The sequence below is a fragment of the Passer domesticus genome, chromosome 16 (genome assembly GCF_036417665.1).
Source record: "Passer domesticus isolate bPasDom1 chromosome 16, bPasDom1.hap1, whole genome shotgun sequence".
NCBI classification, from domain to species: Eukaryota; Metazoa; Chordata; class Aves; order Passeriformes; family Passeridae; genus Passer; species Passer domesticus.
The window spans coordinates 8,951,697-8,968,220 of NC_087489.1; the positions used below are offsets into that span (position 1 = coordinate 8,951,697).

Below are 16,524 nucleotides of genomic sequence, written 5' to 3' on the forward strand. Positions count from 1 at the left end.
ACTGGCAGGGGAGGCAGCGGGAAGACATCTCCTGCCCACCCCCAGCACATCCCCAGGGTCCCTTATGGCACCTCAGAGCTCTGCCCTCTGCTCCACCTGGATCCATGGGGAATACAAACAGCCTCTAGCACCACCCCCCTGCCCTCTGGGCCACCCCAAACAGCTGGAACCAGGTAAACCTGACAAGTTTTTATATGTACAGAGATGCTCCTCGAACCCCCCTCCCACACCTCAAGTCCCCCAGTAAAAGCCAACCAAAAGAGCATTTTAAGATTAAAAAAACAAACCCAAACCAACAACAGCCAACCTCCCCCCACCTCAAAAAAACCCCAACCCAGTCCCCAACTGGGTCTCAGGTGGCAAATGGGGACGTGCTGTGTCCCCAGGTGTGGTGGAGATGGGATAAAGTGACCTCTTCCAAACGGGGTGTGGGGGGAGCCAGGCCCTGGGCGCTGTCCTGTGCTCCCCCAGCTCGCTCTGGCTCTGGGGACGGGGCAGAGAATCAGTAGTATGAACTGGCCCAGGCTGTGTGCTGGGGACAGTCCTGGAGTGTGGCCCAGACACCGGGGTGACAGTTCATAGGTAAAAAGCTAAAAACTCGGTGAGGTCTGGCAAGGTGGGCGGCAGAGGGGAGGAGGCACCGCCCGCCCCTGGCCACCGTGTCCCCACTGGTGTCCCCACGGCTAGTGGGTGCCCTTAGGACTCCGAGGAGGAGTGGGAGACGGTCTGGAGCAGCGATTTGTAAATGGCAGAGTTCAGGAAGCGGGGATAGGAGTCTCTGTGCATCAGCGTGTAGATCTGGAGCTGTGCGTCGTCAAAGGTGTGCGAGGACGGCTCCTGCATCTTCCGGTTGATGACCTCCCGCACCCGCGAGTCCAGGCTCACCTGGGGGCACGGAGAGAAAGTGGGGGCTGAGGGACACCCAAGGACAAGCCCCCAGCCCAGCACCCATCCCCGCATCCCTCTCGAGGGAAACTGGGTAACAATGTTCCACCAGATGTGGGGAGACCACAGTGTGCTCCATCCCAGAAGATGCTGGCACTGGAGCCCTGGTGGCTGGGGAGGGTTGCAGGGAGGAGTCGGGATCTCTCTGGGTCCCTTCTGTGTCCCGCAGCTGGGCTCAAGGAGGTGGGTTGGGGTGGTCCCGCCCTGGGTACCCCCACCCCGGGGATGCTGCAGGTCGGGATGCAGCATTTTCTCGGCCCGCTGGTGCCCTCGTGAGGTCTCGGCCCCGCAGCACAACCCGGCCCGTAGTCCCACTGCCAACAGCGTCCCGGGGCTTTTGGGGGGCTGGATATCCCCTTCCCACCGCCGTTACCCTGCCAAACTCATCCCCAAACTGTCACAGGGCTCTGGCAGCAGCTGGAACTGAGCCCTCTCCCTAAGAGCCCTCCAGAGTTTAGCCTGAGCCCTCCCCTCAAAGGCTCTGCCTCCTACCTCCTTGGGAGAGAGGATGGAGATGTAATCCTCGTAGATCATCCTGGCCTTCTCGTCGATGGTGTGCTTGTTGCACTCGGTTTTGAGCTCCTCACACGCCAGCCAGAAGAGCATGTTCTCCTCGCTGTACTCAGTCCGCAAAAACTCCCGGAAGACGTTGCGCCCCGCCGGGCTCTTCATCAGCTTGTCGAAGGACTGTGCCCAGCCCTGCACCTCCTCTGGCGTGGGTTTGGCACTGACGGGTCCATGGGAAGGCAAGGGGATGGTGTTACAGCCAGCCAGGGTATAATATAATTACCATAATTACCACTGTGTCCCTCCTGCTCATCCCTGCTCCCACCCCAGAGGAGCTGTGCCTGACTGCATCCCCCGTGCTCATGAGGAGGCTGCTCCTGCCCAGGTTCTGGTGGTGTGGAGCTTTCAGAGGTCACTCCTGGGGTTTGTTCTGACGCTGCTCAGCCAGGCTGGAGCGTGGCCTTGCTGTGGACTGGATTTCTCAAACTGGGATGTATTTTGGTGCTGGCTCTGCACAAATATCAACAGGAGGAAAAGCCCTTGGTGGAGAGGCAGCTCTGAGCCAAGAGAGTGACGCGGGTCCATCACCCCTCTCAGCTGGGGAGGGAGAGAAGGGGGTGGAGAGGGAGGCAGGGAGGCTGTTTCCCAGCAAATGCTCAGCACCTGCTCAAGCAGGCCAGGTACACTCATTATCCATGGCTAATTAGCACATCTAACCCTGACCCAGCTGTTCCAGGCACTGCACAGAGCCCCCATGGCTGGGTGTGTCACACTTGTCACTCAGGGAATGGGTGCTTGGTGCCCAGCATTCCTGGAGTGGGGTGCTGGCCCATCCTGCTCCCCCCTGAATGGATGTGGACACTGCTGCCACTTCCTCTTCAGTGCTGAAACCCCCTGGGAATGGCCTGTCCCCTCCTCTCCCTGTGGCTGCAAGATGCTCTTGGCAGTGGGTCTAAATGGCAGAATGAGGTCCAAACTCTGCTGAGGTTCTTCCACGCCCCAGTTTCCCTTTGCAATAGGCCTGAGGGCAGAATCACAGCAGGATTCAGCCTGTGGCTCCAGATTCCCTGTTTCTTGGTGAGAACTGGGGATGAGCTGCTGGCTGGACACACTACCAGGAACCCCTGAGCCCTGGTGTGTACCCCAAGGGCAGAACACAGTCCTGGCTGCCATGGAGGGTGGCAGAGGGGACAGTGCCATAGTGTGCCATGCTGTGCTTGTCCCCAGCCCACTGCGCTGCCCCTCCACTCACCACGCTTCACAGTTTGGGATGCTCTCCAGTTTGGTCTCCCGGGATGCCCTCCATGCTCGCTCTCGGTCCTCGTTCCTAACGGGGAGACACAAAGGCAGTCAGGGGCATTGGGGACACATGCAGACCCCACCTTGACCCCTGACCACTGAATCTCCTCCATGGGCACCAGCACCCCCCACCCATGCCTTCCTCTCACCCACTGCCCTGGTGGCACCCTGGTTCCCTCATGCAGTTTTGCTGTCACCATGTGAGTGTGTCCCTGTGCTGTCCCTGTGCTCAGGGGCTGCTGTGGCTCTGGTCCTGCTCCACCACTCAGGCCGTGTGTCAGGGCCATGTGCCAGGGCCATGTGCCAGGACTGAGCTGAGCTGGCCACAGCAGCCGGCAGAGGTCAGTGCTGGACCAGCCCAAGGCGCAGCTGATGTGTTCACAACGATTGTGAGCTGTTGTGTCACGAAAAATCACCAAGAAATAAACAAGTGTTTATTGGTGATGTGCCAGCACCAGTCCGGCCTGGAGGCAGATAGTGGGATAGAGGTGCTGGGCTTGGGGATGTGGTGTTCCCTGTCCCTGTGTCCCCTTGTCCCTGGGGGTGCTGGTGGCACAAGTGGAGAGCAGCCACCAGCCAACTTCCCCTGGGCCCATGAATTTCGGTGCCCAGCAGTGACCACAGCCCTTCCTGCTTGCGACACCGTCCTCACTGCTCACACAGCACTGCTCTGCAAACCTCTGCCCCAGCGTGGGCAGCTGGGGTGGGCAAAGCTGTGGCCATGTCCCTGCCTGTGCCACCCCCAGGGCTCACTGCCTGCCAGGCCTGAGCCCCACGCAGCAACCAGCACTGCTTGGCCCAGGAACAGGATACAGGAGGGATAGCTGTCCCATCTCTGGGATTTCTGCTCCCTCTCTGCTTGCAGGGTCTTGCAGACACACAGGGAATGCCACCAAGCCTAGGGCAGCTTCTAGGAGGGAGAGGCATGGGACTCAGTTCCAGGGTTTTTTACTCCTCCAAGCTCACTGCTCTTGGTGGCTGTAAAGACCAAAGCTGCTGCAAAGCTGGAGCTATCAGCAATCTCTGAATGAGCAGATGCTGAGGAGGAAGAGCAGATGGGCTCTCCAAAATCTGGGCTATCCAGAGAATAAGGAGCTGGAGATCCTCAGTAAGGACAGGAGATGCAGATGGAGGCAAGCAGCTGGTTCTGTCCTCGGCTTTGGGCAGTGCTGGGAGGGCAGGGCTGGACTCTGTACCCACTGCTCCAAGGCAGAGCTTCCCAGGGGCCATCCTTCCCTGCAGACCATCAGGGCAGCACTGGGGAGTCCCTCTATATCTTCCAAATCTCTATGTGAGAGATTTGTCTCACGAACAAGAATCCCATTGCCCGCAGGACTCCACCACCTGCCCTGCCTGTGTGACGGCGCGGTGGGTGGGTGATGCTCACTGGGCCTGCAGGAGCCAGCCCAGGGGGGCAGGGGCACGTACCACGAGCAGCTGCAGCAGCAGCACCAGCAGAAGCAGCAGGCGTTGGGGCGGTGGTTGCTGGCGGGTTGCACCGTTGTCGGAGAAGTCTCATGCCGGGACATCGGAAGGAGTGACTCTGCGGACGCGGGTCCTGCGTACTGAAAGGGTGGCGAGGCTCAGGGAGCTGCCAGTGACCAAACCCCACAGAGACACAGGAGCAACCCCCGTGCAGTGACTTGCTGTAATTTAGTTTGGGCTCCTGCCTGCCACCCCTGGCAGGTCACCCCTCACCTGTGTCCCAGCCTCATACACGGTGCACGGCGTTGGGTCGTGTTTCAGGGGCTGTTCTGCCGCTCCCAGCTCCTCCCAGCCCGCGGGTGAGCTGCGAGACCCCCTGGCTAATGTCCCTGCCGCCTCCTGGATGGAGCCTGTGGGGAGGGAGAGGAGTGGCACCACGTTACTGCACAGAACCCCCGGCTTTGGGGGCTGCTTGGTGCTGGGAAAAGCCCTTGCAGGTGGCAAGCGAGGGCAGGGCAGCAGGCACAAAGTGCAAGAAAAGGAAGTGAGAAGGAAAGTAGAAGAGGAAATGCATTGGGACATGCTCTGCCAGCCCCCTGCTTTGCCTGGGATCCCATCCCACACTTTGGGGCTGCTGTGGGGCTCACTGCAGGCAGCAGTGGGGCTTGGCAGGGTGAGGGGCTCGCTGCTGGCCCTGCACACCCCTGGCCGTGCCCTGTGCCACCAGGAAGAGTGGCTGAAATCCCTGGTGTCTTCAGGCACGGGATGGGGAAGTCAGAGCTGCTCCACGGCATCATGTGAGTGGAAGGAAACAGGGTGGTGGTGGCGAGATTTCACAGCTCCTGGTGCTAAACCAAACCCTGTCCCACGTCACCTGCCTGTCCCTGCCTGCACCACTGGCTCAGCCTGGAGCAGGGATGCTCCTGGGTAGGAGAGATGCTGAGTGCTGGCCTCAGCATGGGCAGTGGTTATGTCAGGCCACAGCTGGCTCTACCTCCCTGTGCCTTGCCAAGGGTGATGGGCAGCAATCCTGGTCCTTCTCCTGCCAGAAGGAAGGAATGGGAGCAGAGGCAGCAGCAGGGAGAGCCCCTGGAGATCTCAGCCTCAGCATCCCCACCTTGAGCAGCCCCAGGCCCCGTCTGAGTCTTGCTGCTCCTCAGCAAGGGTACACAGCAAGGCTGTGGGATGCAGCTGGGGACACAGCTGTCCCCAGAGCCCTCCATGAGCCCTGGGGGTGAGCCCCCCTGTTCCCAGCACGGCCATCACCCAGCAGTGCTTTCCTGGGCCCTCACAAACCCTCCCACAGTCCCAGTGCTCCCACAGGAACGAAAAAGGAGAGAGTCTGTGTTTCACTCCCAATTGTCCCTATTTATAGCCCCAAGTGCTGGCAGGACGGCTGTGACCTTGTCACCCGGTTCAGCAGCAGCTCTGCTCCCTCTCGCACTGTGCTGCCTTCGGGTCCACTTAACCCCACTTTTCCCCTTTCCTCTGCCTCCCAACCAGCTGCCACTCCCAGCACCCTTCTTCCCACTGCCCACCCACCTCCCACTGCTCCTCCCATGGCACCCAGCTCTGCCAGGGGCTGTGGCACCAACAGGAACTGGGGTCAAGGCTGTGGGAACGGGGTGAGCAGGACAGCCTGAGGACTGGGAACACCCAGCTCCCTCCCAGCTCACCTGGCTCTGAACAGCCCTGGGCTACAGAACGGCTGGACTGGGGGTGACTGAGGGACAGGATGTGGGGACAGCGTGTGGCTTTGCTCTGTGGGGACATCCAGGTACTTCAGTTTGCTCGTTGGCCAGAGCTGACCCATAAGTGGCTGAGCCAACACACTCTGGAGAGGCTGCAGGAGGGGGTGGCATCTCCTGGCAGGAGCACCCCCTTCCCATGGCAGGGGGTGCGCTCAGCACCCAGCCAGGAGCAGGATCACACACCCAGGGCCATTCTGGAGGAGTGTGCTGTGCCATGGGGAACAGGGAGAAAGGAACTGTGGGCCTGCACAGGGACCACAGGGACATTGTCTGATGGCACCCAGAGGTGATGCTGGTGTGATCCTTGTTGGCACCAAAAGGCAATGCCAGCACACTCTGATGGACACCAAAGGGCACTGCCATCATGGTCTGGATTTGCAAGGATGATTTCCCAGCACCCTTTAATGGCCCTGCCACCCCCACCTCCCCACGCTGGCAGGGGCTGGGTGCCATGGGGCTGTCACCAGCTGCCCCAGTGCCAGGCCTCCCCATGGGGCTGCTGGGGCTGGCAGATAGGGAAGTGCTGGAGGGAAGGCGAGGGCGTGCGCTCGAGGCTGCAGAAAGAGGAAGGATGACAAAAAGGGGACATTTCCCCACAGAGAGAAGAGACACCCCAGAAGCCACCCTCCCTGAGCTCCCCAAGCCCCCCGTGAGTCTGGGAGTCCCCATGTGCCAGGTGTCCCTGGGCTGTGCCAGGTGGCATCACACACCTGTGATGTCCCTATGATGTCTGGCACCACACTGTCCCCTTGCCAAACGGACTGGGGACCCTCCATGCAACCAGACAAGATGAGCTCTCCCCAAAATCACTTTCAAAAGGGGAACCTCCCCTTCCAGCAGGCCCTGCTGAGATGTTGGCCCCATCCCTTACACCTGCACATGAAGCTCCTTGTGCCCAGCTGGCTCTGGGCAAAGCAGCCTCCCCCAGCTCTGCAGCACGGGGCACAAATCAGCACCCACCTCAGCACAGGGCCACTCCCAGCACAACCTGTGCTGCCCCCCGACGTGCCCACCGACCCTGTGCCGTGGGTGCTGGGAGGACTGGGGGCTGTGGGAGCGGCTCCTGTGCTGTGTCCATACCTGCAGCCTGGCCATGGCACAGCCAGGTGACCCCGGCCGGCTCAGGGGGCGCGCGGCGTCGCCAGGACCGCCGGCTCTGCGGCAGGGAGGTGGGGGAGAAAAGAAGAGAGAAAGAGAAAAGAAAAGCGGCCCAGCACATCCTCTCACAGGAAAGGGAGTGGTAAGGGAAGTGGCAAACTCAACCGAAGAGTTCAGGCCTTTTTTGGGAAAGCCCCAGCCCGGCCCAGACGCTCTCCTTGCTGCTCCATCGCGGGCCCGGCTGCCCCAGCGAGGGGCACGGTGGGTCCCAGCAGGGGCTGAGCCAGGTCAGCCTCCTGCCTCCCAGGAGGGCTGGATCCGCCAGCACAAGGGCTGCAAAGATGGGGCTCCCCAGCCAGGACTGGCACTGATGGCAGCTCATCAGAAACAGCCGGGCACGCCGGTGCTGGAACACCCCCGTGGCCGAGGAAGCGGCTCTGCCGAGAGTGACAGGCAGGATGTGTCCCCAGGCTGCACCGAGGTCCTCGGCGACCAGCCGGGGCCACTTCAAAGCGACAGCGCTATCTGCCACGCTGCGCTTCCGATGTCCCCGGGCCTCCAGCAGCGCCCGCAGGGCACCGACAGCGGCAGCGAGGTGGGCAGTGCGGGACAGAAAGGGGCTGTGCGGAGGGAGGGCTGAGCCAGAGCCGGCGGCGGGGCCCGCGGGCAGCATCGTCCGAGCGAGGTGGGATGTGCCAGCCTGCTCCCTCGGCCAAGAGTGACTCACAAACAAAGTTGTTTGATTTTTTTCCTCTTCAGGAAAAATAGAAACAGAAGAGAGAGAGAGAGAGAGAGAGATCAGCCGCCAACCTCCGTTTTCTTGATTAAATTCACCCTCGGCACTGCTGCGGGCAGAGGAGGCTCCAGCCCACAAGCGACCAGCACCGCTTGTGGTCTCTGCTGGCGGCTGCCCCTCAGTGGCACGGTCTCACCGCAGGTGAAAAAGGGCAGAAGGGGAGAAAGAGGGAGGAGGGATGCTGGCAGCCACCCCCGCTCCCCTGGGGCAGAGCCATGTGCCTGTTATCGGCTCATCCCAGCGCCGCTTCCCTTCCCTCGCCTTCCCCGGACACGAGCTATCGTCTCCCCTCCTGCCAGCATCTCCCCTCCTGCCAGCCCGCACACCCGGCGCCCAAACCCCAGCGCGGCTGTGCTGCCGCTGTCCCCAGCGCCACTCCATCCGGATGGAAACCTTCCCGTCACCCCAAAGTCACCACCGGCTTCGGCAGCTCCTTCCTCTGCCGTCACCCCTGCTGCTCCAGGGCTCAGCCGGGCTCTGCTCCTCTGGGCACCTGAACCTCATCTATTCCCCAGATGGTTTTCCAGGATTCCCTCTGCTGCTACAGGGCAGGGAGAGCTGGGGCTGTCAGGATGCAGCCACGCTCCCACGGCCTCTGGCACCCCCAGCCCACAGGCACCGAGAGTATTTTTATTCTCTGGCCACCTCTTGCCACTCTCCACCCCAGGAAAAACCTTCCCTTTGTATTTTATGGGTCAAAACCTGGACAGCAGCTTTGCTGCTCATCACAGAACCCTGCAAGGACCATTTGGGTGGAGACAATCAACAAACCTCCAGTGGCATGGAGACACCATCCCTGTCCAAGTCCCAGTGATGCCTCGGCCAGGAGCAGCACCGGATCTGAGCCCTCCCCATGCCTTGAGGAGCTGCAAACACCCATCACCTGCCAGACCAGCCACGCTGGATCAGCACAAGGAGAGCTTGGCAGCGTGCTGCTGGATTCTCCAGTGTCTAATAAGGGCTCAGCACAGCCTGCAGCTCCCCACCCCCTCCCTGGCACTGTCCCAGGAGGTCCCAGCACCTCTGATCTCTGCCAAATTTGGCTGGAACCAGCCACTGAGTGCAACCAGAGGCGAGGCAGCCCAGCAGGCAGCTGGGGTGGGCGGCAGGGGGCTGGCACCCCCCGGGACCCCTCTGCCGGGGTCACCCCACGGAAAGAGCCGCGGCACCGCCGCCGAGCCCCACAGCTGCCTCCACCCCCGCAGCCTGTCCCAGCCACCTGCCAGCAGCACAGGAAGTTTTAGGAGTTATTTTTAGACTCGGTTTTCAATCCCCCCCTCAGCAAACTTTTAGAAAAAGATTAAAGAGGTTGAGGGCTTGAGCCCCCTGGCTATGCGGGATGGGGCTGGGCTGACCCCAATCCTACCAGCACAGAGGTGCCAGTGAGCCCCGGCAGTGGCTGGGTGGGCTCTGCTGGGATGAAGGCGTGGGTGTGCCCATGTGGCTGCACCCTGCCGTGTCCTCACTGCGTGGGAGCCCACGGCACTGATAAAACCTCAGATGTGCCCACACATGTGTCTGAGGCAGCTGTGGCCAGCAGGAATCTTTGGGGAGATCCTCTGCCCTGCAGTGATTTCTCTGCCATTCCCAGAGGCTGGAAAGGCAATTCCTGCTGATGGGAAATGTGAGATGCTTCAGTGTGTCCGAACACCTCCCCAGTCCTTAACACCACGAGAGCTGAGAGCCCTTCTCCTGCCAGGATGAGGACGATGCCAGGGTCCTTCTCCACACCAGCCATCTCCTCTGCTCCCAGTGTATTTCTACATGAGCATCCTCCAAGCTAAATCTCACCAAAAGCCCTCCCACATGAACCTATCCAGCACCTGCTGGGAAGGGGAGAACAGACCCATAGCTCTGTCCTGGCAGAGCTGCTGGGCAGCAGGACAGGCACAGCACTCACCCCAGCTTTTGCACTGAAACACAGTTAATTATTTTATAGCATAAAAATAGCCCCACGCCAGTGAGCTGGGGGATTTAGTAAGGCAAGCCCTGACAATTCTGTTTCTACTACTAGAGGTACTGTGCTGTTAGGGCAGGTGCCTGCTCTGCCTTTGGTAATGAGCCACGCCAGAGGAGAAGACAGATCAGTGATCAATACTCAGCAGTGGTTAAAGGGATGGAGGAGATGATGGGAGGGAAGATCAGAGGAAAGGGAGGGATGTGGCACTGGCATGGCCAGGGTAAGAGCTGAGCTGAGCTGGGTGGGTTGCAGGGTGCTCCTTGTTCACAGCAAGCTGCCAGCCCCTGGGACCACAGGGCAGTGGTAATTTGAGGGATGAAGAGTGGCATCTTCCAAGGAAATGAGGCACCAGACAGAGAACCAAGGCAGGACAGGGATGAAAAGGAAGAACACTGCATCACAGGGCAGTGCTGGACCAAAGGGCTGGCTTAGCACAGCTCTCAGAGCTCCCAACACAACTGAGGGATGATTCTTCCCCCAGCCCCAGCACAACACCAAACCCCACTGGCTGCATGCAGAGCCCTGCATGGGAGGCACTGGGAGGTGCAGGAGGAGGTTTGGGAGCCTGTGCTGGCACGGGCAGGAGGTGAGTGTGACCGTGCTGAGGACAGGTCTGGCCCTGCTCTCCAGCCACACTTCCTGCCCAAAGCTTGGCCCCACATGGCATTGATGTGGTCAGGGCAGGGCTGAGCCTGGCTCAACCAGCAGTGGGACCAGCCAGGCCAGGGCCACACCAGCAGCTGGGGACAGCTGGGGACAAGGGGAGCAGCTCCTGAATGCTGCACCCAGTGGCATCTGCCCACCATGGTTTATTCAGCTGTGGTGCAGCTGCCTGCACACTGCCAGCCCTGACAGATACCTTTGGAGGCTTCAGGCAGATGTCACTTTGTGCTGGTGGGGACATGTACCAGGGCTGGGACATGTCCCCAGCATCAGGTCCCTTGACTACAGCTTTCAGAGCTGGGCTGTCACTTGTACCAGCAAAACTTCCTGCCACGTCAGACTTTGGTCCTGCATTAAAACACTGAGGGACTGAGGAATGAGCTCCCCTGGACTCATCCTGCAGGAAAACACCCAGGGAAAGGGGGATCTGGTGACCTAATGCCTTGCCCAAGTTCTGCAGAATCCCAAGGGTCACAGGTGACCCCTGTGGTGTGGTCATGGTGCCAGGGTACCAGGGAGGCTCTGCCCTGCCCCAGACACCAGCAGGGATCAGGGTGGGCAATTTGTGTCCTCTGAATCCAGCTGCCCTGGTGATTTAAACCCCAACCAAAGCAGCAGATTGATGGCAGTGTTCAGCTCCATCACCCCAGGGAGGAGCTGGCAGTGTGGGGAGGAAGGAAGCACTGTCACCCTGTGTGGCCCCATGCCCTGGGACACTGTCTGGCAGTGCAGCTGCTCACCCCCTGCTGCCAGACAGGGCAGGCACAGCCGGGGTGCAGGATCCTGGCCATGGGGGTGCCCTCCACAGGCATTCTGGGCTCAGATGGTGGGAGTGGGCCTTGCAGGGGATCTCAGTGAGACCCTGATTAGACAGGCCATGGTGATGCCCTGTGCTGAGCCCCCAGGATGCTGCAGGGTGCAGGTCCCAGCAGAGGACACGAGCTGCTGTCACAGCAACACATTTCTGCAGCCCCAAATCTGCTTTGCCAGCTCTCTCTTCCTGGTGAAACCCACACCAGGCTCTCAGGCAGCATCTTCCCTTGGTTTTTGTTGGTTTTTTTCCAGTCTACCTTGAAGCTTTCTGCCCACTAATGCCAATATGTACCTGTTTGTTCTTCTCCTGCCCTTTGCCCTGGAATGCTGCTTGGACACTCGCCTTCTGCCGAGGAAGCTACAGCCCTGCTTGGGTTAAACTGCAGGAGGGGGAGCAATGGGAAAGCCCAAACCCTTTTGCTGACCCCCTTCAGGCTGAACCAGCAGTGCTTGCAGCACTGGGGGTGGGCTGGCAGTGCACCCCCGTGCACAGGAACACCCCGAGCTCTGCTCTGCCGTGCCCGTCCCGCGGCTGCCCTGGAGGCTGTGCAGCATTTCTGCCTCCAGAGTGGGCAAGTGCTGACAAGCGAGTGTGGAGTGTGGCAAACCTGGGCCCCCAAGCCCAGCGTGTCTCCACAGCTGGAGCAAAGAGCCCTCGAAAGGTCAGCCGAGGCTGGTTCCAAGTGCTTGGAGAACTGGAAGGGCGGCTTGCTCTAAAAGTCGACCACACATTTTCCTGCTGTCAGGAAACCCCCTTTTTTCCATGTCTAAGATGAATGGTGAAGCTGAACCCCAAAGAACTTTGTTGTTGTTTTCATTGCTGCTCCACCCTTCTGCTGGTTAAATTTTGCTCTCACGAAATGGCCAAGGGCAGGAGGTTTTGCAGGATGGGTGAGTGGCAGAGCACTCCCTGCCTCTCCTGGTACACTCACCCAGAATGACTGAGGTCCCATGGTTCCAGAGATGATGGGATGGGCTGAGGCATCACCCTCCGTGCCCTGCACAGTGTCTGGGGAGGGGGAAAATCACAGGCAGGAGGTTTCTGTTACTGGTCCACTCTGAAGAAGGAACCCAGTGGATTTCCAGCCAAAAATAACAGAAATAAAATAATTCTCCATGCTCCCAGGGAGCGCTTTCGCAGAAGGGTGAAAGGTTGATCAAAACTCTGGGGTTGCTGCCTTGTTTTACACGGTGCTCAGGATCTGGATGGAGCCAGGATTCTGCCTTCACTCGTTTTACCCCAAAGCCACCAGCTCCTGTGTCCCCAGGTCCTGAGGAAGGCTGGGCAGCTGCACAGGGAACTCACCCCAGGGCTTGTGAACCAGCACAGCCAACAGCTCCTGCAGAGCATGCACAGCTGGATTTAAGATGTTTGATCCCTGTGAGAAGTTCTGGATGTCCTGAAACCCGTGGGAGCAGAGGAGAGAGCTGGCCAGTGGTGCTACTGGAGTTACTATCACACCCATTGGATGGCCAGGGCAGTGAGGATTCAGGATTTTCTGCATGGGGAAACCCATGGAGTGGCAGCTGGGAAAGGAAAAGGGCTGGCTGAGCCCAGCAGTGATGGCAATGAGCTGCAGGAGGCTCGAGTGGTGCTGGTGCAGGATGGGCAGTGAATAGGGACATGCTGGGGCTGGATGCTCATCCCCTGAGCCGCCAGAGCTGGGGCAGTGATGGCACCAGAGCTGCTTCCAGTGTGTGACAGGGGGTTTGGAGTCCCTGCGAGTTCAGCTCCTTCCCCTCTCACACCACGGAAGATGTCGGACACTTCCCTCTCCTGTCCTCCCCACAGGTGAAACCCAGCTTGTAACACATGGGGAGGGGGATGCAAGAAATCACTGGTAAGGTCCAGGATCTTTTCTTCTCCCCAGAATAAGTAACAATTATGAAATAATGTATATAAACAGCTGGATTTAGATCCCCCCCTCTCTGAGGAGCTTCTGCAATGGAAATGCAGAGAGGGATGTGCAGATGAATAAGGAACTGAGCAGTAGGAAGTCTTGGGTGAAGGCCGTGGGCACCAGATCACTCAGAACCTGCTGTTATGTTATTCCAGGCAGGAGCCCACACTGCTGAACCCTGAGAGTGTGGCATGGCAGGGGGTGCCTGCTGGCCTTGCTGTGCCCTGCCTGCTCTTTTTTGGGGTGCTCAGGCATGGCCAGGGGTTGCTGCATGAACTGATCTGAAGAGCAGGAGGAGCTGAGGGGGGAAGGCAGAGTGGCTCTTACCCCCTCCTGAGCTTTCCAAAATTATTTTTATCCAGGGAATAAAAATTTTGGGGCGAAAAAAAAAAAGAGGAAAAGCCTCAGCAGCTCAAGCCCATGCTCTGCAGAGCCTGAGGAGTGACACAGTGGCTGCTTTGCTACTCCTGACCTGTTGCTCACAGCTCCGAGCACTGAGCTCACCCACTTGCTCCACATCAGCCCAGCAGAAACCCAAGATGCTGGAGCCCAGGTCCAGCCTAAAAGCAAAGACTAGAACCAAAGCTTAGCCAAGATGGGAGAGGAAGCACTTCAGGAGGCGGCTGAGATGGGCTGCTCCAGCACCTTGGTCAACTCAGAACCAACAACCCTGCCGAGGTATTTTTCTCCTTTACCCTTTCTGGGTTTCATTTGAATTATTTATCTGCCTTCAGTTCTTTCTTTTTTCTAAATAATAATATCAAAACAGGTGCCTGCACCCTGACTGAAATATATTCATGTCACTAAACTCCTGCTTCTCCACTACAATCCTGTGAGGTGGAGGTTGTTTAATTGCTGAAGAACATGACTGTATTTTGATCAGTGGCTTGAGTCATTTGTGGGGAAGGGCTGACGCGGAGCAGCTAAAATCCTTGTAGGGAAGTCTGATGTGGCGCTCTCCCTTGGGAGATACTCTGAAATATGTGCCCACTGGGGTGACCCGTTTTCCCAAAGAAAACGACGTGCACCAGGCCAGCAATGCCACGGCTCTGCTCATCCAGCGTGACACAGGACGAGCATCTCCACTGACGGGGAGGGAGATGCATCCAGAGGGGAATGAACTCCCCTCGCAGCAGGGGAATCCCTCCCACTCGCTTAACACGTTTTGTTTAGTTTCTTAAATAAGGCCATGGATCCGTGCCAGAGCAGCCTCGTGGAAGCAGCGGGGAGAGGGAGCTTCCCGGGGAGCCCCTGGGTGCCCGGGGACGCGCGGTGACCCGCACACGCCCCGGGCCCTCTCCATCCCTCGGCCACCGAGGGACAGCGCCAAGTGGCAGCATCCCGCGACGCCTCCCACGTGAAGGGCTCGTGTTGGGCGACCGTCGCATGTCACCTCCCTTCGGGGCACAGCCACATCCTCGACACCACCGAGGCGGGTCCCTCAGCCAGCCCTGGGCCGTGCCGCTGCTGGAGAATCCCCAGCTCCAGGCTGCCCTGACCTCAGGCAACCTTCCCGAGCCCCGGCCGGCCGGCTCGGGCTGCGCATCGCCCTGCCGAGCCTCGGCACCCTTCGCCCGGTGCCCGGGGAGCTGCACGGGCAGGCAGCTCTGCCCGGCCGAGCCGCTGCGAGGATGCTCCGGCACCGCCCTGGCACCCACCTGTGGGTGCAGAAGAGCCGGGGAGGCCTCCGGGGGGGGATCCTCCCTGCAACCCCCGCCCCGGGCTGGGCAAACCCCGGCGCAGCCGGCCCTGCGGCTGGAGGGTGCCCCCCTCCTTCCCCCTCTCCATCCTCCTCCTCCTCCTCCCGGCAGGAGCCCTGCCCTCCCCTGGGGGGATGCGGCGGGGAGTTCCCCCTCCCTGCTCGGTGCCCGGGGTCCCCCCGCCCCGCCGGCCGCTCCCCACGGAGCATCCCCCGCCCCAGCGCTCGCACATGGGGCCGGTGACAGGCGGCAGCCGGACACACGGACGCGCGGACAGACAGCCCGGCACGGGCAGGGCTCTCCATCCTCCGCGGGGCTGTGTGGGGGGAGCGGCGCGGGAGCGAGGATGCCCGGGGCGGGGGTCCATGCAGGGGGGAGCGTGCAGAGGGGCTGGGGGAGGGAGAGGGGGTGGGCAAAGCGGGGTCCGCCGGGGGAGCGAGGCTGGGCTGGGCACCGGGCGAGCGAGGGGGCGAGGGGCGCGCGTCCCCCCCATCCGCGGCAGCCCCGGGTTGGGCGCGGGGTACTCACGGGCCGGGCATCCGCGCCGCCGCCGCCGCCCCCGGCCGCCGCCGCTGCGCTGCCGCCGGGCTGGGCACCGGAGGGAGAGGGAGCGGCAGCGGGAGCCGAGCGGCGGCGGCGGCACTGCGCAGGCTCCGGCCCGGCCCCGCCGGCCACTTCCGAAAGCGATTGCAGCCCTGGCACTTCCTCACGGCTCGCACACTCGCGCACAGGCACACACCCACGCCGCCCGCGGCCCCTGCCCCCAGCGCCAGCAGCAGGCACCCGCTGCTGTGCCCCAGCGCCAGCATCACAGAACCAGCGCTGGTGCCCGGTACCAGCGCCCTGCACCAGCTCCCAGTGTCAAATATTGGCACACAGGACAAGCACCGTGCTCCCAGTATTGATAACCAGCCCCAGCACCGAGTGCTGGTATGGTACCAGCACCCTGCACCCACCATTGGCACCCAGCATCACACAGCCAGCACTGGCTCCCAGTACCAGCACCCTGCACCCAGAGCTACACCCTGCATCAGCATCACACAGCCAGCACTGGCTCCCAGTACCAGCACCACACACCCAGAGCTACACCCTGCATCAGCATTACAAACCCAGCACTGGCTCCCAGTACTCACACTCTGCACCCTGTACTTACACCCAGCACTAATACTGGCACCCTGCACCAACACTGGGGATCCCCTCTGCCCCTCTGGGGTCTTCTCCCATCCCCAGGGGGTGGGGAAGGGCTGTCTGTGAAGCTTCCCCCAGGCTGCTTCCCACCTGAGGCTCCCTGCCCAGGAGTGGCTTTCCCTGTGTCAGTGGTTTCTCTGCTTTTTTTTTTTTTTCTTTTTTTTTTTTCTCTAAAGTGGGGATTATACATCACTAAAAATAAAGGGTGATAAAACTTTGGGAGAGAAAGGAGGCATAAAAATTTCATGATCTTGCCAGCCAGGGAAATTATCCCACTTTATTATTTAAAACCTCATTAAAAACCATTTCCCTGGGAGAGACAATGATCAAACCGCCATCTATTTCAATCCTCAAGACGTACACTCAGCGACGTGGGGGACGTGTTTAAAATAGGCCCCAAATGTGACTCCTGCAGTGAAATCTCCACCCCGACCCCCACCCATGCGAGCAGCATCTCTGAGCTGAATCCCTCTGCCTC

General features: G+C 60.3%; 1 protein-coding gene across 1 annotated transcript; it reads right to left on the bottom strand.

Annotated features, from left to right (window-relative positions):
* Positions 1-244: 244 nt before the first annotated feature.
* Positions 245-15,680, bottom strand: RGS19 (regulator of G protein signaling 19). The gene is made up of 6 exons (XM_064391982.1): positions 15,387-15,680; positions 4,450-4,618; positions 4,180-4,316; positions 2,705-2,779; positions 1,438-1,672; positions 245-885 (listed from the first exon to the last, which is right to left on the bottom strand). Exons 1-6 carry the CDS (start codon positions 15,665-15,667, stop codon positions 697-699), a joined length of 1,086 nt encoding a protein of 361 aa, XP_064248052.1. The 5' UTR covers positions 15,668-15,680; the 3' UTR covers positions 245-696.
* Positions 15,681-16,524: the final 844 nt, after the last annotated feature.

Bases quoted from the DNA above. Each gene is read 5' to 3' on its own strand.
- RGS19 (XM_064391982.1), bottom strand. From the start codon at position 15,667: ATGCTGGCGCTGGGGCACAGCAGCGGGTGCCTGCTGCTGGCGCTGGGG. The intron at 4,619-15,386 runs GTGAGTACCCCG...GGTTCTGTGCAG, and splicing joins GCGGCGCGGATGCCCGGCCC to TAACGTGGTGCCACTCCTCT. The intron at 2,780-4,179 runs GTACGTGCCCCT...TCTCCCCGTTAG, and splicing joins TGCTGCTGCAGCTGCTCGTG to GAACGAGGACCGAGAGCGAG.